This window comes from Zonotrichia albicollis, chromosome Z, assembly GCF_047830755.1.
Source record: "Zonotrichia albicollis isolate bZonAlb1 chromosome Z, bZonAlb1.hap1, whole genome shotgun sequence".
Classification (NCBI taxonomy): Eukaryota; Metazoa; Chordata; class Aves; order Passeriformes; family Passerellidae; genus Zonotrichia; species Zonotrichia albicollis.
Window position 1 is genome coordinate 7,337,422 of NC_133860.1, and position 27,659 is coordinate 7,365,080.

At 44.4% G+C, this 27,659-nt stretch overlaps 1 protein-coding gene across 4 annotated transcripts in view; it reads left to right on the top strand.

Annotated features, from left to right (window-relative positions):
- MYO5B (myosin VB) overlaps window positions 1–27,659 on the top strand; it is a 152,114-nt gene that overhangs the window by 91,870 nt on the left and 32,585 nt on the right. For all 4 annotated transcript variants that reach the window (XM_074532590.1, XM_074532592.1, XM_074532591.1 and 1 more), the window contains exons 18-23: window positions 8,002–8,113; window positions 9,565–9,776; window positions 12,684–12,840; window positions 16,163–16,402; window positions 21,197–21,436; window positions 26,274–26,358. In XM_074532590.1, coding sequence (XP_074388691.1) covers window positions 8,002–8,113; window positions 9,565–9,776; window positions 12,684–12,840; window positions 16,163–16,402; window positions 21,197–21,436; window positions 26,274–26,358 — 1,046 coding nt within the window. The remainder of the gene's footprint in view (window positions 1–8,001; window positions 8,114–9,564; window positions 9,777–12,683; window positions 12,841–16,162; window positions 16,403–21,196; window positions 21,437–26,273; window positions 26,359–27,659) is intronic.

The following is a 27,659-nucleotide window of genomic DNA, read 5'->3' on the forward strand; positions in this document are numbered from 1 at the left end:
ACATTCACAGAGCACATCCAGAGCATCCTAGGCTTCAAACTCTTGTATCATAAAAAGGAGGGTTATGGGTGGTGTGCTCCTGCTGATTGAGATATAAAATTCAAAAGAGGTTTTTAAGACCCAATAAATCAGAAAAAATAGACTATACATAAGTCCTGAAGATGACAAGGGCAAATAATTCTAAAAATGCATCAATTGCATTTTAGTGCCAAGCAGCTTTGTGTTAATGTCAGCAAAGCCATCAGCCCTTTTATATGGAACAAAGAAGTCATAAATATGCTCAGTGAAGTGTTGGCTAAGCGTGATGTGGAGCACCATGAGCAACTCCCTGTCCTGCATTTTGGGGAGGAGTGTGCTGCTCTCAGAACCTCCTGAGAAGCTGCAGGGGGTTCTGGCAGCCGAGGGCAGCAGCTGCAGCTTGGGGTGGCTCTGTCACCTCTGCTGGCCAGGGACCTCTGTGGGCAGGTCACAGCTGCTCTTGGGGTCCTCCCTGACCAGCTGGGTCCAGCTCCTTAAGGAGGAAGAAAGGAAAACAGAAGGAGAATAAAACTCTCACGGAACCCAATTTCTCTGTGTCCCCTGCCAGTGCGGCATGGTGCAGATCTGGGACCTCGTGCTGGGAGTCTGACCCTGTTAGAAGACCCAGCATCACCTTTGGCTCTCATCTCTGAATCACCTTTGGGTCTCATCTGAGACCCAGCATCACCTTTGGGTGTCATCTGAGACCCAGCATCACCTTTGGCTCTCATCTGAGACCCAGCATCACCTTTGGCTCTCATCTCTGAATTACCTTTGGCCCTCATCTGAGACCCAGCATCACCTTTGGCTCTCAGCTCTGAATCACCTTTGGCCCTCATCTGAGACCCAGCATCACCTTTGGCTCTCATCTCTGAATCACCTTTAGGTCTCATCTGAGACCCAGCATCACCTTTGGCTCTCATCTCTGAATCACCTTTGGGTGTCATCTGAGACCCAGCATCACCTTTGGCTCTCATCTCTGAATCACCTTTGGGTCTCATCTGAGACCCAGCATCACCTTTATCTGAGACCCAGCATCACCTTTGGGTCTCAGCTCTGAATCACCTTTGGGTCTCATCTGAGGGCTTCTGTGGGAGCAGCCAGTAAAAAACTGCTTCTTCCTTACTTGATCCCTAAGCCATGGTAGGGAATGAAAAAATCCAGTCCATGGGTTGTCTTTCACTACCATCTTTGTAGTCGGACCAAATCTGTCAGTCGTCTTGTAGTAAAAACCCTGAAACAATGAAAAATGGGTTTTTTTTCACATGGAAAAGGCCAGAGAAATGCAGTTCTTTGCTCTCCAAGCAAGCAGTCACACTGCCCAGTGCAGCCTGGGCCCTGGCTTTGCCATGGTGGGTCCTGGGAGAGTTTGGGGAGCTCTGACCTGAGCGTTGTGTGTTTTGTGAGGTTTTGTTACTGGCCTTACCACGGCTGCACGGAACACACCCTGTTCCTCTCCATTCATGATTGTCCTACAGATTTGTAGCATTTTTCCATTTCTGCTCGCTTAACTGCAGCTAACACTCTACAGCACTAAAATCAATGTGAAATCAGTAATGGGGAGGGGGAGCAGAGGGGAGAAACCACTGCAGCACCTGGACACCAGCCAGGATCTATTGACAGCAAAGAATTGACCACTACAAGAGCCATTTCACCCTTACAAACTAAAAAGTGATGCCCTCAGCTCTGCTTGCATGCTTTTGGTTGTAAGATCTTTTCCCAGGACGCTAGGAATACAGAACTCTTCCATCACTGCAACTTGTCAGCTCTCGTTCTTCCTCCAGGGACAAAAAAAAAAAAAAACAGGGTGCAAAAAGCAATTTCAGCCTGTCAGAGTGACCTTCTCCAAAGTTTGTGATTTTTGAAGGAAAGATATTTGTATATTTTAATATTTCTAGCATATAATTGTATGTAGGGACAGCCCTGCACCAAATAGAATACTCACTTTGGGCTCCCATAGTTCTTCATCTTCCTTACTCAGAAAATTCCAGTCTTGAAAATCCAGACCCAGGAGCTGGACGATGTCATTGAAAGATTGTGAATAATCTGTGTCTTTATATTGACTTCACAGACAATCTTGGGAAAAGATGCTTCCACAGGATCTTGTTTTGTAGGAAAAGTAACAGACTTTTAGTTATTTCTGCAGTTTTACATGTGATATCTCTTGGTTTTCATCACAGTGAGCATTGATTATTCCTCTGTATTTCCTTATATATTGAGACAGGTTGAATTTATATTGCTTGATTAAGGATAAAACCAAAAAGGACAGTCATTGCTTTAAATTTAAACCTCCTGTGAAGGCTCTTAATTTGGAATACTTTAAAATAATAGCAGAAAACTTGATCTTCGTGACTTTTGCTTCGCTCAGGTGTAAGCAAGTTACCCATAAAGCTACAGGGAATTTCCAAATTTGTTTATCTCAAGGTAAGTTTTAACCAGAAACAATAGAAAAACTCTTGTTTTCATCCTGTAATGTTTACTTTTGAATATATTCCAGCACACTGTCATTAGAATAGCTTTCTGAGGGTGATGTGACTTTGAGTCAGAGATCTCTGGATAAATCCACCTGCTGCTGAAGAGTTCAGTGTTTTGAGTCCTTAATAATTTTTTTACCTCTAGAAAAAGAAATAATTTTTAATACAAGTGGTAGTTGCTCAAGCTGTGTAAGTCTCAGAAATCTGAAGCCTGGGACTCCCCACTTAGGGTGTTCCTGGGTTTATTTTACCATTTCCATGGCAGGCTGCGTCTGAAACAAATTGAAAATGTATCATTTGCTCTGAAATGTTACTCAGCAGTTAAGAAATCTGTATCTGTTAGCATGTACATAAATGACTGTGATGAATGGAGTGTCTGAGGTGTGTAGGTAGTAAATCTATCATCAGCTTCCCTGGGTAAAGCGTGGAAGATGTCTCTGTGCTGTAAAACCATTCATCTTCCTTACAGAAACTGGCTGCATAGAGATGAGTCTGTAGAGAACTAATTGCTGCACATCTCCATGAATAGCAAAATAATTCTTTAAACCAAGTTTTTAAATTGGTTCTGTCAAAACTGTACTTTTTTTTTTCCCCCTGCTGGTTATAGTGGTTTCCAGTCAGTGGTCCAGCAGCAGTGGTGTCCCACCATGCCATCACTCTGAATTGCCTCATCACTGCAGTTCTCTCTGAATTACCCTCTTTGTAGTTGTTATGTATTTATAGTTTAAGTATCCTTGGCATTTGGCTGCTTCCTCTGGTCGCTGGAGCTCACTGTCAGATTCAGCATTTTTGTATCAATTCAGTGTGAAACCCCAGCTGCTAAACTCTATAAATATTAAACATTTATAATTGAAAACTATCATGGACATCCTTGATGTATAATTTTTTTTTACAGAATGTGCCTTTAGCTGTCTGGCTGTCATTTCAGGATAACAAGACCTATAAATTGCTTTGGCTACCAACAGTTCTGTTTGCCCACACCCAACAAAGGTGTAATATGTAAATGGAGGGGCTTTCCCCCCCTCGTTTTTCCCTTTGAATATATTCCAGCTAATTTCAAGCCAGGCCAGCCTGCATGTTTTAGAACTAATTGAAAGGCAAATCTGTTCTGCTGCAGTAAACAAGGCAAGAGAAATTTTCTCCCTGAACTGCAGCTTCTAAAATAATTTCATGTCAAATCTTGGCTCCGAGATTGAACCTGCGCCCTTCCAGACATGTTCTGACTCCTCTGGAATGATCAATATCATCCAGCTCCTTCCTGCTTAATATATTGACCCCTTCAGGGGAGGGTGCCTTGTGGTGCTGCCAGGATTTCTTACCCAAAACTGAGTTTGCTCAGCACCTGGGATGGTCTTGGGTGAATTTGTTTACTCTGAGTGGAAACATTTCACATTCAGTTATTTTAGGGTACCAGAAGAAACCATATTATGGTTAAGAGTTTGAAGCTTTTTTGACCTATTACACTGCTTTCAGCTGTTCACTCAGTGCAGCTGGCACAACATTGCTGAAACAATGGCTTGTGGATATTTTGGGCAGTTGTTGACTGCTTGGAAAGATGCTTTTTGGAAGCTTCCTTGGAATGTCAACCCCAGTTTCCTACCCACGCTCTCCCTTCAATTTGGCATTGTAATAAACACAGCTGGCTCTGCTCAGGTTCACAAACCCTCGATTTTGGACAGGAGCAGCCCCTTTGCTTTGCACCTGACTGCATTTTTGTGTAAAACATCTAAATCTGGTTGCTTAAACTACAGAAAAAAGATTACTTCTTCATCTGTGGCGTGTCCTATGTCTTATTCCCTCTGTTTCCTGTAGGTGACAAAGACTTTGCTGGGATGACCAAGCCTCAGGCTCTCAGCCAACCATCCTCCTTGCTGCTTGAGCCCAAGGAGGGTTTTTTCCACAGGCATAAGTTATTTTTCTGCATTCTTCCCTTCCCTTTATTGCCTTTTCCCCTTAGTGACCTGTGCTGACATCAAAGCAAAATTCAGCTGTTTGAGGTTGGCTTGATCTCAGTTTGAGTAGCATCTGCCCAGTCCTTTGTGCCTCCTTCTTCCTGTTTCTCAGTTGTGCAGGTACGAAAATGCCCTGGTTCCATCTCTTTTCTCTGCATCACTTATCTGGATCTTAAAACTTGATAAAAATGATACAGATCTGTATTTATTTAGCGTCCCTTGGTGGTTTCCAGCCCTCAGCACTGAGGCTTGCCCATGCTGTGTGTTGTGTGGCAGCATAGTAAGCACCTGAGATCTGTTTTTTATTTGATACCTGTCCACAAGTTGAACTGAGGTGTACCCTTCCCATAGACTTTCCTGACCTGCTAAACGGTGAGGTAACACAGCACATCCTTTGTCTCCTGCTGGGAGTCAGTATGAATTAATTTTCTTTTTTTTTTTTGTTTTCATGTTTGTTTTTGTTTTCCCTTTTAAAATGAAGGCATTGTACCTAAAAAAAATAAAAATGTATGTGCAGAAAAGTAATTGTAAAAGTGCATGTACAGCAAAGCAGTGAGCTTCAGTATTTCTGCACTGGAGAAATCTCCCTTGCAGGGCTGGGGGATCATGTTTGTTTCTCTCCCAGCAGATAGTTGTAAGGAAATTTTATACAGCTTTGAGCCTCGAGTGGTTCAATGAGGCATGTTACATTAAACCTGAGTGCTTTAATTGTTCCTTTCTCCGGGGAGGATTCTGTAGCAGCACCTATGAACCCCTGCAGCTTTCTTTTGCTGGTGAACTGGGATGGCAAATATCCCAGCGAAACTCCTGTTGTGGCACAGATTTTGTCTTGATGCCCCATGGACAATAACTCAGGAGCAGTGTGGTGTCAGGGCTGTCATTCCCTGATAAATCAGAGTGGTGAGAGCACAAGGGAGGCAGTTCAGTGCCCTGGGGCTCAGCGTGGGGCTGTGAACCTCTGGGACATGTGGGGCTGTGGATGCCACCAGACCTGTGAACACCTTGGCAGAAACCAGGAGATGTATTCTCTGACTCTTCCAATGTCTCATGTGAGACTTACTCCTGAAAAGTGAGTCATTTTTATTAAGGATGGATGTGGAAAATAATTTTTTTCCGCCTTGGGAAATGAGAATGACAGGCTCTGGAGGAAGACCCACTGTGCAGTGACCTAGGATTTATTTTTAAGGATTTCCTGCAGGTGTCTGACTCTTGTTTGTGGGCAGCTGTGGGATCTCCATCGCTGCTGTGGTCCTGCAAGATGATGGATTTTATTTTCTGCCCAGCTTGGACCTGTGCCCTGAGTTTCATCTTCTGCCTCTTCACCATCTGCTCTTAGCTGGAAGAGCCTGGGTGGCACCTGCAGGGTGATTTTTTTTTTCTCCAGATATCAGCAGTTAATAATGCCAGTGCCTGAGCTGACTCTGGCAGGTTAATGGGAATACTCCTTCCTTCTCTCTTCCCTCCTCCCAAGCTTTCCCTGGCTTGAGCAGTACCCGAGCCAGCCTCGTGTGCTTGGCTGGGTGCCTCGGGCTCTGCATGCTCTGCTTCTCCTCTCAGGTTTGATTTGGAGCTGTGTAAACCCCGGGTGTGCTTAAAATGAAAACGGATTTTATTTGGACAATGCAAAATGGGAAACGTAATTATAAAACAGAGGCGCTGGGAAAGCAAAGAGGAGGCAAGTTTAAGGTAAACCTTACAGCACACAAGCTTGTGGTCTTGCATAATCTTTGTGCTCAAGTTTTCCCTCCCCAGAGGGAGCTCCCTATAGCTGTCATCTTAGTTTTTTTAGTGGTGATCCAGTACTTTTGGTTATTTGAGGGTGGGTAGCTGTAGCTGCCTGGCCTCAGGAATAGCCCATGGAGACAGAGATTGAATCAGCACTAAATCTGGCTGCTCCACAGCCAGTCTGAGCATGGGAAATCCTTTCATCACAGTGGCCCTCATGCTTCTGCCCCCACGAGCTCTGCATTTTACCTTTGGCTTTAGGTGCAATCCTAAGGGTATTCTGGTTTTTGCCCGTCCCTTTATTTTTTACTAGTTGTGTCCTGAGTGCTGTGTGTCCATGCAGGAGTTACATGTGGTTTACCAGTCCACCTTTTTTTTCCCATTTGCTCTCTTCATTCCCTTTGCAAACATTTCCTTTTACTGTACTCTTTTCAATGAAAAAAAGCATTGGCTTTCCTCCCCTTTTCTGAAGTAGCACAAAACTCTGTTGGCTGTGTGTTTTGAAATCAGCAATATGCCTGTCTTAGCAAATACCCCAGCTTCCAGCCTTCAAGGTGTTTCATGAGAGATACCAGGAGCTGGAGTAGATGGTTGTGCAGGTCCCTTCCGACTGAACAGTTTTGTTCCATGGTGCATTTTGTAGAGCTGGCAGCTGTGACTGCTCAGGTGGTCTCACTCAGTCTCACCACTGCAAACTGGCCACGACGTGTCACAAGCAGTGCTCTGGCCCTTTCAGTTTATTTTCCCTCCCACACTCTTCATCCCCAAAAGTGTAAAAATAGGAAGAATTTGGTGCAGTAATGCAAAAAGTTAAGGTGGACATGGGGCCTCTGGGTGAAGAGAATGTTTCTGTGTGGCAGCTCCTCACAGTTTGTTCTCGTCCTGGTTGCCAGAGCATCCCTGCAGGTAAGGATCAGGCTCACAGGTGGTTTTGTTGAGTGAGGGCAGAAATCAAATCCTCTGTGATTCTCTCCAGTCTCCCTTTGATGCTTGTTATGCGTATTTTGTTGAAGTATCAATGATCATTCCGGACATTGCTGGAAAAGTTTAGTGTTAATTAAAATCTCAGGTTTTGAGGGGTTTATAAGTCACTCTGTTAATTTAGAGAAGGCTGAAACTTGGCAGATGCTGAAGCAATTTCAGGATGGCAGTCTGCAGGCTCTACATCTATCACCAGCAGCAGGAGATGATATTTCTAGCAGCAGGATACAGTGCTCTAATTCCTTCAATTAGCATTGCCTATTTGGAGGCTTTGCTGCTGGAGACAGTGAGGCATCTTCCAAGGGGCTGCTTTGTCTTTCCAGAGCCAAAAGATTTTGTGTTTGTTTGAAGGGTGTCAGTCACAGATCTCAAGATGGAGCAATTAGGGAGTAGATTGAAGTTAGTATTCAGCAGAGTTTGGGAACACAAAACCCGAAGAATTTCTATTTGATTCATTTTCTACAACTTTATGAAGATTGCTGTTTAATTTTTATTTTTGGGTAAACAAGAGATCCATGATTTCTCCCAAGTTAGCTTCTCCTTTCTGACAGGAGCAGCATTGTTGTGTTTGAGTGGTAAAGAGCAGCAGATTGGGAAGCACATCAGGGGTGAGAACAGGGTGATCTGTGGCCTTTCTGTTCCAGGCTAGAAAGGCCACATGGTCATTCAGCATCTGAGATTGGGGCCAAGCTGGGGGTGAGTAGCTCCTTTTGGAGTTGGTCCATGCTGAGGGTTGTGGTGAGAAATCCCTTAAATATCGCACACTTTGGCTCATCTATGACTCCAGGCACTTTATTTTAGTGAAGCAGTACCCAGCATACAGACTAACCCAGCGTGTGCTTTGCTTTCAGGTGGTCCTACCCTGACTTTTTCAATAGGTACAGTGTGCTTATGAACAAGAGAGACCTCTCTAAGAGCGACATGAAGCAGATCTGTCAGACCCTGCTGAAAGACCTCATTAAGGTGAGCTGGGACCAGATCTTTGTCACTGGTGCTAAAAGCACAGAACTCGTGGCTTTGATGTGGCCTGAAATTGCTCCAGCTTCACCTGCTGCATGTGCAGGTGCTTCTCCACCCCAGGCAGCCTGGGAGTTTTCCCAAAATGAGGGAGTCTTGCAAAGAGGTGTCAGGAGCATGGGATATCTTTGCTGTGGTCAAGAGGAGTGAATCATTTCAGTGCTGGTGAAATCCAGAATTTTGTCACTGGCTGGGCATGAATGACTGGCCATTTCTAAAAAATGTGTCCCCCCATCCCCTCCTTCTTCTTTTGTCTAGCCACAGCTGGAGCACTTTTCAGGGGTCCACCCTGGGATGTCATGAACCTTAGTCAGTCATTAATTGACTCTTTGCACAAATGAGTGAGGGAAAAGTGCAGTAAATGCCTTTTCTTGATGTGTGGGAGACTTTCATTGGCCCTATGTGGAAAAAGCATCCTGCAGACTGGGACTTCTTTACCACAAACAAGTCAGAAGATTTTGCCACCTTACCTTACCCAAACTTTACTGCTTGCTTGTATGCATTATTTTTAAATTGCAAATGTGCATGCAAAGGTTTCTTGCGGTTGAGTGGCTCAGAATGTGGCCAGCACCTTAGACAGGTTTTAATGCTTGATCTCTTGTTTTCCTGTGGGGTTTTGAGGAATTAACCCAATTGGGTTCCTCTTTTTGCTTTTTGCACCCAGTGTTACCCTTTGGTTGCAGAGCTTTTTACATGCATGACTTTGTAGATCTAAGCATTAATATTTTTGAAAAAGAAATATTTTTCTTGAAGTGCTGTGGTGTTGCATTTCCAGTCTGGTGTAGTGGAAGGCATCCCTGCCCATGGCAGGGAGGTTGGATATATGTGAGGTTTAAGGTCCCTTCCAACCTAAACAATTTTGTGATTCTGTGATTTCTTTATTTACGTAAAAACCAACAAATAACAAAAAAAACACATCCAAACAAAACCTCCAAACCCGCCCAAACAAGCAAACAAACAACCCCAAAACAAAATAAACTCCAAATAAACTCCTGCACCACAAAAAAGCAAAACCAAACAACAACCAAAAAACCCCAGATCAACTAAGCAAAAAAATCCACAAAACACAAAAACCCAACCCAAAACCTCTTCAAAACTGTGTAAATATATGGAGTTTAAGACTGAATCCTAGTGCTGCTATCCTTAATGGGTGTGTAGACGCTCAAGTATAGTAAGTCTAGTAATATCGAATAATGTCTAATAAGTCTAATAATCTAATATATCTAATAATGGAGTCTAATAATATCCTCATTACCCAATTAAGAAATGTGAGTTGATAAATTTGATTCAAAGTAGTATTTTTACACTGTATCTACTAATCAACTTAGACTGAAAACAAAAAGAAAAAACTGATGTTTGCCTCAATTAAATATAATTTCCTTTATGCTTTTGAAAAGGATCCAGACAAGTTCCAGTTTGGCCGTACCAAGATCTTTTTCCGTGCAGGCCAGGTGGCATATCTGGAGAAGCTGCGTGCAGATAAGTTCAGAGCTGCCACCATCATGATCCAGAAGACGGTGCGGGGCTGGCTGCAGAGGGCCAGGTACCAGCGGCTGAGGCGAGCCACCCTCGCCCTGCAGCGCCACACCCGCGGGCACCTGGCACGCAGGTGGGTCCTGGGCAGCCTCAGAGGGGGCAGCTGGGGAGCCAAGGGTGGAAACACCTCTGTTTTCAGTCTGTTTCATCTTGTGGGTTTCATATGAGGAGCTTTGGAAATGCTCTGTTTGCTTGAAAGCAAGATGTGTAACGCGCATGTGGGTAATGCTGTGGTGAGAGTTTCTGAAAAAGCTCTAAAGGGCTAAAGTTGGGACTTATTTCTGGCCCCTCAATCTGGCTTTATTTAGGGGCAAGAGATCAAAATTATTTGCCTCAAACTGGTTTTATTTAGGGGCAAGAGATCAAAATTACTTGTCTCAAACTGGTTTCATATTTACGTTAGTTTAATTTCTAGGTTCTGAGCTAAGGTCATAACATAGACAATTTGGATATAATGAGGTGACTACAGTGCTCAGGTGGAAACACCTCTGGCCACCTGGGTTTTCAGCCTGTTTCATCTTGGGGGTTTCATATGAGGAGCTTTGGAAATGCTCTGTTTGCTTGAAAGCAAGATGCGTAACGCGCATGTGGGTAATGCTGTGGTGAGAGTTTCTAAAAAAACTCTAAAGGGCTAAAGTTGGGACTTATTTCTGGCCCCTCAATCTGGCTTTATTTAGGGGCAAGAGATCAAAATTATATGCCTCAAACTGGTTTTATTTAGGGGCAAGAGATCAAAATTACTTGTCTCAAACTGGTTTCATATTTCCGTTAGTTTAATTTCTAGGTTCTGAGCTAAGGTCATAACATAGACAATTTGGATATAATGAGGTGACTACAGTGCTCAGGTGGAAACACCTCTGGCCACCTGAGTTTTCAGTCTGTTTCATCTTGGGGGTTTCATATGAGGAGCTTTGGAAATGCTCTGTTTGCTTGAAAGCAAGATGCGTAACGCGCATGTGGGTAATGCTGTGGTGAGAGTTTCTAAAAAAACTCTAAAGGGCTAAAGTTGGGACTTATTTCTGGCCCCTCAATCTGGCTTTATTTAGGGGCAAGAGATCAAAATTATTTGCCTCAAACTGGTTTTATTTAGGGGCAAGAGATCAAAATTACTTGTCTCAAACTGGTTTCATATTTACGTTAGTTTGATTTCTAGGTTCTGAGCTAAGGTCATAACACAGACAATTTGGATATAATGAGGTGACTACAGTGCTCAGGTGGAAACACCTCTGGCCACCTGGGTTTTCAGTCTGTTTCATCTTGGGGGTTTCATATGAGGAGCTTTGGAAATGCTCTGTTTGCTTGAAAGCAAGATGCGTAATGCGCATGTGGGTAATGCTGTGGTGAGAGTTTCTAAAAAAACTCTAAAGGGCTAAAGTTGGGACTTATTTCTGGCCCCTCAATCTGGCTTTATTTAGGGGCAAGAGATCAAAATTATTTGCCTCAAACTGGTTTTATTTAGGGGCAAGAGATCAAAATTACTTGTCTCAAACTGGTTTCATATTTACGTTAGTTTGATTTCTAGGTTCTGGGCTAAGGTCATAACATAGACAATTTGGATATAATGAGGTGACTACAGTGCTCTGAAGGGTTTAGGTGAAAGTGTTTCACAGAACTAATATTTTCCTGGGACTGCCTTTGGTAGAGGGCATTTGGATCAGCCAGGGAAGAGCTGCCTAGTTGGTATGCACTCCTCCCCTGCAGGGACAAGGTTTGTGTCTCCTGATGTCCAGGGGGAGTTCTCAGGATTGATTGGCTGTATCCTTTGTAATGAGGAAAATCACTCTAAATCACTGGCAGGGGGGCTGTGTACAGTAGATAATAAAAGAGCCTCACGTTAACTGTTTCTGTGCAGGAACTCGTGTGTCAGTGGCTTGCTGGGGATTCTGTAGGTAGCACTGTGCTGGAGGGTGGGTACCTGGTGGCAGGTACGGGGTGGATGTGAGGGAGGAGTGAAGCAATGGAACAGCATCCCAACCCACTGGCCAACTTTCCTTCTTGTGGCCCTTCTTCAAGCCAGACAATCAGCAGAAGAACATCAGAGATACTAGCTGAGTTTGTGGTGTTGTTTGTGATTGTGAAAGGGGTTGGTGTCCGGGAGAGCCAGCTGCTGCAGAGTTTCTCCTACATAATTTTTTAGTTCCCCTCTTGGTGCAGGATTTGTAGGGTGGGATGGCATCTGAGTAACTAATGTCTCTTTTTGGAGACGGACCATCCCTTATCCTCTTCAGGAAGCCCTGCATCAGTGGGTCCTAATGAGAAACCATTTGCCTCAATCAAAGGAATATATAAACCAATCTGATGCGGCTCTTCATTTTGATGCGCTTTTCACAAAATAAAAGTGGATCAAATTTCTGTATAATGCTGCATGCTGAGAGCAATAAATGAATCATAAATCTAGCAAAACAAGCTAATTATCAAATTTAATAGAGGGTTTATGGGCATTTATTAACAGGTGTAACAGCAAATTGAACATGAGTTCAGCTGGAGAATGGGAGCAACATGGTGCAGAGCTGACCACATCCCTCATTATTTACTGTCTCTGAATGGCTCGAGGCTCTGCTCAGGAATGTTGCCAAAGCAGTGCACACCAGTTTAAATGTCAAATCAATTTGCTGCTGTTTTCACTGAGTCAGTAGTGTGCTTTTTATAGTCAGGGAGGTGATGGAGCCAACCTGGGTGCTGGTTAGAGCACGAATGCAAGGCAGAGAGTTCAAACCAAGGAAAACCTGGGGAATACTTGGGTTTAATGCTGTTTGTGAGCAATGGGGTGTGTTGATTTGTGGTTCCAGTGCTCCTGGGTTCAATGGCTGCTGTCTGATAGCATGGAGGCTTTCTTAGCCCAGCTGTTGGGGTGGTCTTTCCTGAGTACTACCAAGCCACACTGGACAAAAGCATTCCTCTCCCCCTGGTTTAAAACTTACTGCATCAGAAGAAAAGTTGAGTTTATTTTGCCTGCTTACCCTCCTCCTGTTCACTGCAGGCTTTTCCAGCACCTGAGGAGGACGAGGGCTGCCATCATCCTGCAGAAGCAGTACCGAATGCTGCGGATGCGCCGGGCCTTCCTGAGGGTCCGCAGCGCCACCCTCACCATCCAGGCTTTTGCTCGGGGCATGTTTGTCAGGAGGATTTACCACCAGGTACACCCCCAGGAGGGCCTTTGCATGCAGAAAGAACCTTTATGTTTACTTCTGCGGTGTGTTTGTTGTGGCGGTGTTGATGTTTGTGAAGCTGACAGGCCCCAGTGTTGCCAGAGGACCGAGGGTGATGGTGAGCTTTGCTATTTAAAGCTGTACGAGCAAAAAACATTTTGGCAGCAGCACCTCGGCAGAGCAGCTAAATGGAGTTGGTCACTGTGGTGCCAGGAGGTGTTGTGGAGATGTGGAAATGTCATTTGGTCTAACTTATGCTCTGCTGAAACCTCCCCATCCCACTGAGTGTGTGTCGGAGCTGCGTGCAGGGGCTGCTCCCCATAGTGTAAGAAGACAAGGAGGGTCTGTCATGGAAGGCAGTAAGTCATTTATTGATAGAAATATCCCTTTAATTAGGTCTCTCCTTTACATTTCTGTGTTAAACCTGGAGCAGGACACAAAAGATTTAGAGTTTTGAGACAGCAGTGATACAGTGATAGGTCATTGAATCCTGTGGCGGTTTGGGTGTAAGGGAACCCTAAAGATCACCTCATTCCACCCCTGCCATGGGCAGGGACACCTTCCACTCTGCCACGTTGCTCCAAGCCCTGTCCAGTTTGGTCTTGGTCACTTCCTGGGATCCAGGGACAGCCAAAGATTCTCTGGAAAACCTGTGCCAAGGCATTGCCGACCTCACAGCCAGCGATTCCTTCCCAATATCCCATCTAACTCTGCCCTCTGGCAATGGGAAGCCATTGATTGCCCTTTGTCCTGTTCCCTCATCACTTGTCCAGAGTCTTTCTCCAGCTACTCTCTGTCAGGAAACTGAGAACAGCTTTGGACAATTTTCTGTCTACTCTTCAGACCCAGCACTAAACTGGTGCCTAGCTGGGTTGTGGGGCTACTCCAAGAAGTGAGAGGCTTCAATAAGGAAAAACCTGTTCCTGAAAATAATTGAAATTACCTGGACACTTGGTGACCTCCCAGAGAGACCAGGGCTGTCCTTTGAGACACAGCAGCTGGTGATAAGGAATTTGTGCTGCCACTGCTGTTTCAGCATCTGTTTTTTAAAGTGGAAGCTCCTGCAGAGGAGGCAGCTGATCCAGCAGCTAAACTCTCTGATATTCCAGGCCACCCAAATCTTAACAAGGTGTAGAAGTTGTCTGAAGGCTAGGCCTCTCTAATCTGAGTGTCCTTAATCTCTGGAGCACCTGGGTATAGATTTTAGATAAAAGTATTGGTTCCAGTGCATGTTCAGTGACAGATGCAGGGCAGTGGGTGATGATCTGTGGGATGAGGGCATGCCCAGTGCCCACTCAAAAATTTTCTGTAAAGCTGAAATAAGTCCCCAAGGCAATGCAGTGGGGTTTCTTCTACTTCTTTGGGCATCCATAGCTTTCCCCATTTATGAAAGCCGAGACTGGAGGCATATAAAGCTCATTTCACAGTCATTCTTGCTGCATCTTAAATTCATACAATCCCTTTATTCTGAATTAAAATTTGCAACTGCAAAGAAGGCCTTAGGGTGAAACAAAATATTTATAAGAGAAGCTGATAGGATAACCTTTTCTGAGACAACTTAACCCAAACTAATAACAATAAAGTGTCTTGTAATCTTCAAATTCTCCTATTTATTTCCTTAGCAAACTGAAGCATAAGGAAGCTATTAACAACATGCTGTTTGTATCTCTAAAATGTCAGCCTTCAATTTTAGAGAGCAAAATTGAACTGCCACTGACTGACAAGATAGCTGTAAATTTTGGGGAAGAAATCCAATGCAAACATGCCGCAAATTTCATGAAAACAGATAAAAATTGCCACAAATTGAACCGTGCTAGAGAAGTAGCTGCAGACTATAGTGAAAGGACTCATAGTTTTATTTGAAGGTTATCCACATGATATGAAATCCCATCAGGACAGCATTTATCTGCAGTAAAAATTATCATAATGCAGAGGCAGAGCACAGGAAAAAAAATCTACAGATCTGTTCTGGTGATGTCTGATACTGAGGGGACAGTGAGCTCATTGCTGAGTGTTGATGTGTCTGTTAATGAGTGTTTACTCTGGAGCTGTGGCTCTGGTGGATCTCAGTACTCTTCTGAGGTGGTCCACAAAGTCACACTTGAGCCCAGATGTCACCTGCTCCCACCAAGTCCTCACAACCAGGATCATATCCCCTCGTGCCACTGACCAAGCAGGTCTTTACTTTGAGACCAAGCAGGCTCCTAGGAGAGGTGTCCTGCCTGCATCCATTGAGAACAGTGCCTGTCCATGAAGGAGGGTGCAAAACCACAGCCTCCATTTCCAGCCATCAGCACCTGCATCTTCCAGGACATTCCTTGGAGGAGAAGCCCTTTCCAACCAGTTTGGGAAGTGTTTAATGTTTATTGCCACCAAACCAGAGTTCCTGTATAGGTGACCTTCCAGGAATGGCCTTAAGCTGAAGGAAAGTAGATTTAGAGAAGATATTGGGAAGGCTGTGAGGGTGGGGAGGCCCTGGCACAGGTTTCCCAGAGGAACTGTCTCAGGAATTTAGCTGCACAGAGTGACCTCAAGATGCGTTAGAAAGTCTCTTTTCCCAGCCCAGTGGTCGAAGAAGGAGTCAGAACCCTTCAGTTCTTGGTCTCAAGGTTGTTTATTGTATCTTATCTATAAAATTCTTTCTCCTGACCTGCCAAGGTCCATTCAGCAGGACAGACAGAGGCACTCTGCCTGCCCCCAGGGAGGTGTTATCTTTTTACACTAAAAACTACGTGTACAATATTTACAATTACTTCCCAATGGCTATCGCCTTTGTTAGCTTCTACTCTAAACCAATCTAAAAGTGCCAATATCACAGCAGAAGATGGAGGCCAAGAAGAAGAAGGAGAAAGGCTGGACACACCCAGATTAATCCATCCTGGCCCCTGAACCCCCATTCTAAAAACCCCAAAAAATCTATTTTTCACTCTATGACAAAGTGATTATTATTCTACTTAGACTTTTGTGGCTTGCAGATCCTCATATAAGGATGGTAACTTTTTCCATGGGTCATAATCAAAGTCACAGGTGTCTTAGGCTCTGTGCCAGGGTCTCTGAGCCCCCTGGCAGGGGACCTGGCAACCCAGGACAGCCAAAAGTATGTCCTGAATTCTGGCACAACTGGATCCCTGGAAATTTCCAAGGCCAGGTTGGACAGAGCTTGGAGCACCTTGGTCTAGTAGAAGTGTGATCATCCACCACCTGCCCATGGTGGATGATCTTTAAAGCCCCTCCAACCCAAACCGTTCCACGGTTCCCCAATTCCATGCCTTCCCTCTGTTGACTGCCGTGCTGTGGCCATGTTTTGCAGATGCTGATGGAGCACAAGGCCACCATCCTGCAGAAGTACGCCCGGGGCTGGCTGGTCCGCGCGCGGCTCCGCCGGGCCCGGGCCGCCGCCGTGGTGCTGCAGAGCCACTGGCGGCGCCTCAGGGCCCGGCGCCAGCTCCAGGCCCTCCGCATCGAGGCCCGCTCGGCACAGCACCTCAAGAAGCTCAACATCGGCATGGAGAACAAGGTGGTGCAGCTGCAGAGGAAGGTGGACGAGCAGGTACGTCGTGGGCTGTGCAGGGACGGGCCCGGCCCAGCCGCTGCTTTGGGCCTGCCCGTGTCGTGTGGGAAGGGCCGTTGTGAAAAATGTCAGTCACTTGTTTTTGAAATGTTAAAAGGTTAATAGTAATAAAGTGGCTGTAAAAATAGCAATATAAATAGAGTAATGAAAATTTGAACAGTTGGGATTAGGAAAATACAAGACAAATAAGAAGAGTTATGGACAGTCTGGGTACCTTTTCTGGGCAAAATAAGCCTGAAAAAGGACACACATTAACAGAGGATTAACCCTTAAAAACAACAGCCTGTTGTATATTCATCCACCTCATATGTGATGCATAAATTCCATTCAAACAAAGGATTCTGTCTGGTCAGTGTCAGCTTCTTCCTCTTAATCCTAATGGCATCTTCAGGGCTGAGCAAGGCGGGAAGAAGTTTGTTTCTTCTGATAAGAGAGCAATAAATGCTCTTTCTCTGAAAGATGTAGGTGTCCTATGGCTGCTATCTTGATGCAAGACCTTTCTTTAAAAAAGTATCTTACATAGCATAGTTTCTGTTTTAACATTGTGTTATAATCTAAAATTATATTTACACACCATTAAAAAAATTAATACAGCATAACTTTCTGACATAACACATAATAATAATATTGATTTTAATATTTGGAAAAAGCCAATCATATAATACACGTTTTTCACAGTCGTGTTGGTGGCAGCCGAGCATTTGTAAGGGTGGGACACAGCCTGCTCCAAGCTGCACTGGAATTGTTGTGGGGACTACCCAGCAGTAGAGGGGGAAAACAGAACAGCAGTTTTAGAAAGTGTTGCTTGAAAACCCAAGCCAGCTCCACGTGGCATCCAATGTCACGGGTTTGGGGCTGAATTGCCCTGCTGTGCTTTTTGCTCTGTGGGCACTGAGTGTGCAGAGTGTGTGCCACCACTGGCATTGTGAGCTGTGTGTCTTGGGAGTCACATTCCCTGGAAGATAAAGAGCAATTTGGGTACGTACTTTGTGTTACTGGACACAACAATTCTCCAGGAGTAAGGGGAGGGTGGGATGGTGTGATGTGACAGATCCCTGCATGGCATGAGTTAATGACCTTACAGTGACTCTTCAATCACAGGGGTGTTTTCTTCAGTAGCCATTTGCCATTAATAAGCTGCAGAATAATGGTTTGATTTTACAGACATAGCAGAATAATTTTTTCCCCTACTAATGTGTGCAAATTACTTTGTTCAATACTTTCTGTGTTGCTGTAAAAGGAATTGAGGGGTGATCATGAGAAATGCTGAGTGGGGCCTAGTTGTATTGACTAATATCAACAGGGAAATTCATCTCTACTTGTGCCCTTAAGCTGAATTTTTACAGGTAGGAAAACATCCTCTTCAGCTGGGATTACCCCTTATTTGTAGCACCAGTTTGTGATTATTCCAGTTTATCATGGTGAGATGTTGTCAGAGACCCTTGTCCATCCCACATGGCTCATTCACCAGCTGAAATCTCCCCACCCCAGTGAGACAGGAGCAGTCCTGTGTTGGGGGTGATGACAAGGGGCTCTGTGTTGGCTCAGACAGTGCAGAGTCAGGACACACAGGGGGTTGCATTGCTGTGCTCAGCCTCACTGGAGTGTCAATTGGCTGCAGTGCATTAACTGCACCGCAGCAGGGTCCAGCTGCACCACAACAGGGTCCAACTTCCAGACCCTGGTGTTTAATTTTAAAATGCCCATTTCCATACTTAGATTTTGCTAGCAGTAGCTTAGGAATGGGAAACTCTCAGAATAAAGTTTGAAAGGTATGACCTTTCATCCAGGAGGTATTTTGGTGGAATTGAATAAGAAGAGTCGTTCCGGGTCGAGATAATTTGGGCTGAACTCATTTAAAGAGTGTGAACATCAGTGTTGGATCTGCTGAGCAGCTGGGCTTGACACTGGAACAATAGTAGTATTTTATAGTTTGTATTTTCCCCTATTTCCTTGCTAGGAGAAGTGTGGCAGTGGAACAGTAAAGGAAAAAACCAACATTTGGTTAACATTGGCTTTTCTGTCATGGGTTATGAAAGCAGCAGAAGGATCTGCTTTAGGGAAGGAGTTATGGAGAGCTTTTAACCAGGCAGAAATAATGGTCTCGAGCCCATCTTGCTCTCCCTCAGTCTCTCCACAGACCACTTTGTAGGAGTTTCTTTGATGCTTTCTGTGTTTCTTTTGCAGGAAAGAATTCCTGCTCTGGCTTACATGTGGTGGTCTGTCCAGAGAGCTGAATTTAACCATCCTTCCAGGGCTGTCAGGTTTCTCTGGGATGCTTTGGAAGTGCTGAGGAGCATTGTCCCAGCAGATTCTCTTTTCTCAGTGCACTGAATCTTTTTCCTGGCACGGCGCATTTGCAGTATCATAGTTTCCCTGAAGGATCTTGCTTTCAGTCCTTGCTAATCTATAAACACAACCTTTGAAAATACCAATTAACTTTACAAGAAAACAAAAAGCATATAGCAGGAAACCTGGAGAGCTGCTGTTGTGTTGTGTTTTTTTGAGTAGCTGTGGAAGAAAATGTTTCTATTTCTGATACTTTAGCTCACGCATGAGTAGAGATGCAATCCTCCGTGTGCCCCTAAGGAAGAGATCTTTCTTTGAAAACATTAAAACCTATTATTGTACATCAGCCTCGGCTCAGATGCTCTGGCATCTGTAACTGGAATCATTTAATTAGGTTTTTTAATCGGTGAGGGATTTTTTGCACACAGAAGAAAGATTTTGATCTATTTTGCTGCAAAACATCCTCACTCGAGCACTTTCTTTTCTATTTACATTGGACCAATTCCTTCTCTTTTTTTTTTTCTGTTTTTTTTTTTTTTTTTCCTTCAGGTAATTTTCTTTAAATCTGTTGGAATTGCCTGAGACACTTACAAAGCATGTGCCTAATTTAGTGTTGCATGTTCTTGCAGCCAATATTTAGACACACTGCGAGCTCTCTACACTCTCTCTGCAAGCACTACTATCTCTGTGAGCATTTTTGTGAATAAAACTAATTTGGGTAACAAGCTGAGGAATTTGTTACATCTGCCTTTGGTAGCAAAATAAATTGGGGTTTTTTCACAGAGCCTGGGTTGAAACCAGGACTGTCTCAAATCTGCAGGACTGGATAATGGTTGAAAATAAAGCAAGTTCAAATTAAATAGCGTCTGTTGAGCAATCTCTGATTGCAGTGGGGAACAACCCAGTAAATGTTCTCTCATGTCAGTAGTTTTTTATAAAACAACCCAGAACCATTCCTGTGCATTTATCTTGTATTTGCATGAAAATCTTGGTTGGGTGCTGTGTGAAACCATGGACACAAGGTTCTGAAAATGCATTTATTTGGAAATATCTTCAGATCCCCTGCTCTGGAGCCAGCCTGGCACAGCTGGGGCTGCTCAGCTGCACCAGAGAAGCTCCAGGGACACCTGAGAGCCCCTGCCAGGGCCTGCAGGGGCTCCAGGAGAGCTGCACAGCCCCTGGGGACAAGGCAGGCAGGGACAGCAGCCAGGCAATGGCTCCCAGGGCCAGAGGGCAGGGACAGATTTTGGCCCATTGGGAATGAGGAATTGCTGGCTGGGAGGGTGGGCAGGCCCTGGCCCAGGGTGCCCAGAGCAGCTGTGGCTGCCCCTGGATCCCTGGCAGTGTCCCAGGCCAGGCTGGATGGGGCTTGGGCAGCCTGGGACAGTGGGAGCTGTCCCTGCACATGGCAGTGAACATGATGCCCCTTCCAGCTCAAATCCTTCTGGGATTCTATGAAATACCTTTGGTTATGCAGAAATTCTAATTTCCTAATATGATACGAATGCTGAATTTTGATGTTCATTAATAATGCATTACTAGGGAACAAAGGAAAAAATGTTAATATGGCTCATTTACTTGTTTTTTTCTATTTGAGTTGTGTCTTTATCTTGCTTCAGAGCACGGAGATGCAATGAGAGGGGGTGCTTTGGGAGGTCACCTTAATAGGGGCCAGAAGGATGATCAGAGCAAACTTTAAAAACCAGAATGCATTTTAAGTTTCAAAATTCTTCTTGTGGTATCAAGCTTATCTACCCAAAGTCAGCACAGCTTATGTAGTAGGCTTTTAATAATGCTCTCGGTTTTTGGCCTGGTGATGCCTGATAATGATGATGGTTTATTAGTCACAATGTAATGCCCATTGACTTTGATTTGAAGCCCAAAATTCAGCGAAGTCTGCTGAATTTTCAGCTCTCAAAACTGGGGAGAAAATCAGTGCTAAATGCTAGAAGTGAAAACCTGAGCAAATGAAAGGATGGCTGAGCTGGCACATGGCTTGAAACTGGAGTTTGGGGAGCTCCTTGTGCTTGGAGCTGCAGTTCTGCATTGTCACTCCAGGTTTCTGCAGCTATGGGATTCAGGAATAGCAGGGTAAACTGCAAAAGGAATACTACAAAGCCCCCCAAAACTGCAAACCAATCATATTAAGCAATGCTGTTTGGAAGCTGTAGTAGAAGTGTAGTATTTTGGTTTGGTTGCATGTGCTACCAAGAGTTATTTGCCTTTTCTCTGAGTGATATCAGCGTAGTACGATTTGACAAATGCTTCTGTAATCGTTGCCAAAATATTATTGAGCTTTTGTCACAGTTTATAAATAGCTTTTAGCTTTATGAGCTTCATTAGGATATGCATGGGAACGTTTGTTATTGTGGATCTGTCACCCACCGTGCTTGGGGATTTGAGTGGTTACTTTTGTACTGCATCACTGCATGCACTGATGTCACTTGTGCTCTTGTCTTCTTCTTCCTGGGATGCTGGCTGCAGAACAAGGAGAACAAGCTTCTGAATGAGCAGCTGTCCATGCTGACATCAGCCCACTCCTCCGAGGTGGAGAAGCTGAAGAAGGAGCTGCAGCAGTACCAGCAGACCCAGCAGGGCGATGGCAAGCAGCTCCTCAGCCTGCAGGAGGAGATGGAGCAGCTGAGGATGGAGCTGGAGAGGGCCCACAGCGAGAGGGAGGTGCTGGAGGACAGCCACGGCAAGGAGAGGGACCTGCTGAGGAAGGTACGTCCGTCCGTCTGTCCGTCTGTCTGTCCGTCTGTCTGCCGCAGGTTGTCTCCTGCAGGTGGCCATGCTGGTGAGAGCTCACTCTTCGCAGCTGTGAAGGGAAGTGTCTGTTGTTTGAGTGGGTTTTTTTTTGCTGCTGAATGCCCCTGGGATTTACAGCAGCTCCTGGAGCAGGACAGGTGGACATCCCTGCAGGAGCCGTGGCTGCCTTGTGTCAGGACACCCCGCCCTGATGCCTTTTGTGCTGCCAGCAAGGAAACATCCCAAACTAAACACATCTGGAAATCAGGATGCCTAATAACCACGAACATCATGGAATCACGGAGTTGTAAAGGTCGAAAAAGACCTGTAAAATCACCAAGTCCCACCATCAGCCCACCACCACCATGTTCAGCACTAAGCCATGTGCTCAAGTGCCACATTTGTGTGGTTTTTGAGTACTTCCAGGGCTGGTGACTCTACCACTGCCAGGAGAAGTCTGTTCCAATGCTTTACAAGCCTTTCAGTGAAAAAAAAAATTATCCAATATCCAATCTAAACCTGCCCTGGCACAACTTGAAGCTGCTTTTCTTGTCATGAGATTCATGTAAATGCCAGAGCTTCATGTGTATACAGTGATTCCTCATGGTGCGTAATGCAAATTACTGGGGAGGTCTGTAACAGCTGCTGCAAATATTAGGAAGGTGTAAATATTCCTCTCCCCAGCCGGGGATGGGACACAAGGCTCAGTTTCTGACATAGCTGGTGGTGTAGGTATGCACAGAGCATGCCCTATGTGAGGACCAACTTCCCTCCCTGAGGAGAGGCGCTGCTCCAGCAACACTGCTGGTTGTTATGGTCTTTTATGGCATTTGGAGCTGGGATATACACAAAATAGATTTATTTTTTTTCTTCCTCCTTCATGCAAATCCACAGAATATCCTGGTTTGGAAGGGACCCACAAGGATAATCAAGTGCAGCAATCCTGTTCTTTATCTCTTGGGGTGGGAGCAGTCCAGCACTGCCACCATTGCACAAGAAGTCATTCTAGTGGGAGGAAGAGATTTCAGAGTGTAAAGTTTGTTTTGCAAATAGCAAAGATGGACCTTTTGCCCTGAATTTCTTCACTGATCAGATTAATTCTGAATAACACCCGTTCTCTTTACCTGAGGCACTGACATGAGAGTTCAGTGTCCTTCTGCAAATGCTTGTGGCTGCTCAAGTTAAATCCATGATATCTCTTCTGCACCAGAAATTGAATTGAATCTTTGATCTTGCAATTGGAAAGAATTTAGGGATTTTCTACTCAATAAATTACAAAGAAAAAGCTGTTTTGCAGCTGTTATTCTAAAACAGTACTTGCTGTGTGACGACCTGAAGACGAGTCACTTTTGGAAATTTAAAAAAAAAAAAAAAAAAAGCCTGGAATTAGCTGTGTTATTATTACAGTGGAAGAATGTCCTTATGAGGCTCTTGTAGGGCACTTGACACAGCACCATTGCTGTGTGAGCCTCCCCTCGAGGCTGAGCACCTCAGGTGGTGGGTTTGGCTGGGAAGCTGTGGTGAAGGACTGCGGTCAGGGTGATTTACCCCAAACCTCTGGCATGACTCAAATGCACTTTTGGGTGTGCTTCTCAAAGAGGTGAACGGTCTGTACGCTTGCTGTCCTTGGCTGGACCAAGAGAGCTGCCAGGTGATCACTTGCTCCACTCCTTGCACTTGTGGTGCACCACACAGGGACATGTGAAACAAGCGATTTCCTTTTAAAATGATAATATTCTTTTTGGCACAGGGCTCTGTTCATTAGCTGGGTGCAGCACAGGCTTTTAGGGCCTGAAAGGATGGCTGATTTTAAGGGTGATGCAGCTGGGGATAAACTGTGTCTCTTTGTTCTTGATTGCAAATCGCCTTTGAGCACTTGGATGGAAGGTTGGATTAATCACTGAAGAAATGCTTTTAAAAAGCATGAAAACAAAGCAGAAGATTTCCCTTGTTGTAAAAGTGCCTACAGCAGAGCAAATACTGTGCATTTCACCATGAAAATAGACAGTTTAATTATAAAACATTTCTAATGGTGCAGGCTCCTATTTCTGGCATTAGCTTTACATTGCTCCCTTCGGTTCCTTGTAAGTGGGAAGAGGGAGAGGACCTGTTTCCTTCCTGAAAATATTCATTTATCCAGAACACTTCTGAAGAAAAATTTTGGGAAGAGATTTTTGAGTTGTTCTAATATCTGCTAGAAGCTGGGAAGCATCATGAAATTAAATTCAGGTGAGAAGCAGTTTTTGCCTTCAGTATCAAGAGGACCCCATGGGCATGGTTGTAGTGGGATAGATTCTCAAAGACATCTCACTTCTGAGTGAGACTGAGATGAGCCTTTAATTTTTCTGAAGCTCCTGCAAATCCATGTCAGTTATGATTTAGTTAATGAAAAAAAGTCCTTTAATCTCTTCATCACAGCTATTCTGTCTAAGTCCTTAGTTTTAGGACAGCTCTTCTTATTTAATTTTATGATTAAGTTTGAAACATCTGGGTAAGTACCAACAGCTCCTTCCAACGCTTTAGGTAGCACCTATTCTTCCTGCTTGGTAGCTAGGATAATTCACAGCCTGGCCAGGAGTTTCATTAGGAAAGTGCCAAATGCCATCATCCTCTCCTTACAGGACTGCGGGAGGATGGGAGGCAGACCTTATGAGCAGACTGTTCCAGGGAGACACTTAGATAAGAGCTGCAGCCAACACAAGTGCTCCCTGCTCAGCATCTTCCACAGAAATCTTTCAAAGCAGGTGCTCTTGCATTTGAAGCACCTCCACAGATCTGTTTCCTGTGGAAAGAGAAGCAGGAGGCACCAAAATTGCCCGTCAGGGATGGAGTTGGTGCTGCTTGGCCATTGTGTGGACCATTCATGTTCCCACAGGGCTTGGTTACACACAGGTTTTGATCTCTGAGCTTATTCCTGTTTCATGTAGAAACAGGAATGCAGAAAACAAATCCAGTGGCTTAAGAGAACATCTTAAAAATATCTCTACGCAACCGGGATCAGAAATTTTAAAATCTGGGAATAATTGTTGTGGATTCTGTTAAGTCTTGCTCTTCCAAATATCCTCTCAGCACAGTTGAGAATACTCAAGATTTTTGTCCAGTTTTGTTTTCCAACCATCATAGCTTTGGGCAGAGAATTCCTAATCAGCACCCAATAAAAAGCATTAGTAAAATAATCCCACTGTTTTTAATCTTTTCCTCATGGGACAAACAAGTAGAGCTCCTTGCTGTCCCATTGCAGCACAGGTTTTCCTTCCATTTCATCACTCCTGTATCTCTTCTCCAATTTTTAAAAAATTCTTCATACCTTGAAGACACTAGTGCTGATCTAATGACAGATGTGATTTATGGTGAAGGAGTGCAGTTGGTTTTGGTACAGAATATTAAAATCTTGGCTCAGTTCACAGCATTTAAAACACTAGTAGCTCTGTATGCTTAAATTGTGAGGTTTTTCACTTTCTAGTTGTACATCCAGACTCCAGCCTTCTAGGAGAGGTGCAGACAGATGTAATGCAGAGAGCTGGAGTAAATTAACAGGGAGAGTAACGAGTGGGGAGCTTTTTGAGTTTGTGCATGGAAAAGGACTGATTCAGTTGTGACTTACAAGAAAATATTCACTGTGCTTTTGTCCTCATCATTAGGATGTATCTGGCATAGCCAGTGTTTGATAAAATGCCTTAATTTGAGCATGCTTGTGTGGAAGACTGAAATCTGTGCTAGGAGTGCACGCCAGCTGGGCTGCCTATAAATTTAATCTAGTGGTGACAGCAAAATTATTACTCTTGGGCTCTGGAAACTCTTATTATGGTGTTTACATTGTTGTTTATCGTTGGTGCCTTGAGTTCCTTCTGCTGTGTGTAGCTGTTTCCTAAGCAGTGGCTACAGGACGTGGAGGAGCAGGCACAGGGGATGACACGTGCTGGGATGATGTGTGCTCTCCCCCTGACAGCAGCAGAATCATCCTGCTTAGCTGTGGCACTGTATTTCGCTTGACAATATGATGGTTGTGTGTTTTGAGATAACGCTGTTGAATGCACCGGAATTCAGGAAGCTGAATAATGTTCCAGGATTGGTTGCTGTCAGCATCAGCCCAGCCTTGCAGTTGTGACAAGTGAAAATAGCACTTTTCAGGATTTAGTTCCTGTTCTCATTATTTTTTACGAGGCAATTGTTGTTAATAGTTGCTAAATACGCTGCTGTTGTATTGCCAAGAGCCCTGGAACATGTCATTCCTCGCTGTACCAGGGGTTCTGTAGTTGTGGGAAGCACTGAAGTGACTCATCGTGCTACATGGATTGGGTACAATAAACTTTAAAAAGCCTGATCTATTCACTCAGCTCACATTCACTGTGTCCATCTCAGCTCCTGAAGTGCTACATCTCTGGGGACAAACAGCAGATTTATTTCCCCAGCAGCTGTGACTCGGTGTTGTGACTTGAGGACAATGATGAAGCCCATTGAAATCTAAAAATAAACCTCTGATTTGATGACCTGATCACTTCCAAGAGCTTTGCTCCTGCAGGTCGTGGCCACCAAGTCCAGCTGCTCAGTATTTTGTAAGATTCTGCTGAAAATGTAGATTTAGGGGAGAAGTGCACTCAGGAAAGGGAAAGTTATTCTCTTTTGTAGCAGTGCATTTCCCCTGTGTTTCTGCTACCAGTGTACAAAGGATAAGTGGCAAAGCACAGGGGGAACAGATCTCTTAAAGAGCAAAGAGAGGCCGAACAAAGCCCCCTGTCTCCGGCCAGGTGAAATTAATCCCTGCAGGAGCCCTGCCCTGCAGCCAGCAGTAACTCTCTGCCTTGTTCCCCAGCGTATCTGCGACCTGGAAGAAGAAAACGCTCTCCTGAAGCAGGAAAAAGAGGAGCTCAACAGCAGGATCCTCTGTCAGTCTGAAGGTAGGAAAAACTGCCTATGGCATTGTCATGCCTCCATTAGACGAGGGCTTAATTTTCTCCCCTGAAACTAATTTTCCCTACCTTGAAAAGTGCTAATCTTCCCGTGACCCTTTCCTGGTGGCTTCTGTCTCTGTTTTGGTGTGCAGGTAGCTGTGTTCATGCTGTCCTACTGCATGGACAGAGCTGCTTGCACAACGGGTAAGGCAGAGGCCAGTTTAATTGGTGAAATACAGAATAAAGTACCTAGCAAGGCTTTTTAGTTCAGTTATGTTAAAGCATTTCAGGCAGACAGTGTGGGAGGCAGTGAAGCTGATGGAGTAGGGAATAGCTGTGTCCCAAGAATAATTAATAAAGGATCCAAGGGGCAGCACAATTCACATTATTGAGCTGTGGCAAAGGATTTGTCTAGTGTGACAAAAGCCAGTGTTTTTTAAAAGCAGAGACTTACTGACAAGTCATACATAGGGGAAGCAACGTGGGAAGATCCCATTTCACAAAAGGAGCTCTCCTGCATGTATTGAGCTTTTCTATTTTTTTGTCATCCTTTTCAGCTCTGATTTTGCAGCAGGATTTACAAAGGTCATCCTGCTGTGGATGTAACTACCACTGCTCTGTGGTACTTGTGAAGTGCCTTTTGCTCCTAGCCTAACACAAACCAGAAGAATGAAGATAACATATTAAGAAGAGACTTGCTGCAAATATTTATTCATCCTTTACAAGATGCTTTTGGAGCATCTAAGATGGGAGAATGGAAGAGGAGAGGGTTGGTTTGTTGTTCACCCATTTAAAACAACACATGGGCTACATTTGCCAGATTCCTCAGGAAGAGAAGGGACCAGGTTTGCTTCCAGAGGGGAGTTATCAACAAATAACTGAATTTATTTGGATATAAATTTCTTTGAACCCCCACAACCTTGCCATGGTAAATGGTTGATGATGACATGAGGAAGAGCTGCTGTTGTTGATTTGCTCCTACGCCAAAGCTGCTGGTGGGAAGTAGGCAGGGAAGTTTTAATATAAAGCAAGTACCACTTTTCAACCCAAATGTATTTCTATACCATGCTGGGCTTTTCTTAAGTGGGTTTATGGCTGGTCCATGGGAGATGGAGCCACAGTTAAGTAATGGTTTGTAGGCACTGGAGACTTCTCTTTAACTCAAGGCAAAGGATTGCTCTGCAAACAGAAGAGCTCAAGCTGTTTCAAATATTGAGGAGACAAATACACATTATAATAGTCTCTAAATATTACTGAATACTTACATGTATTTTAAAGGCTCTTGGCAAGGAGTATTTTGTTCATTA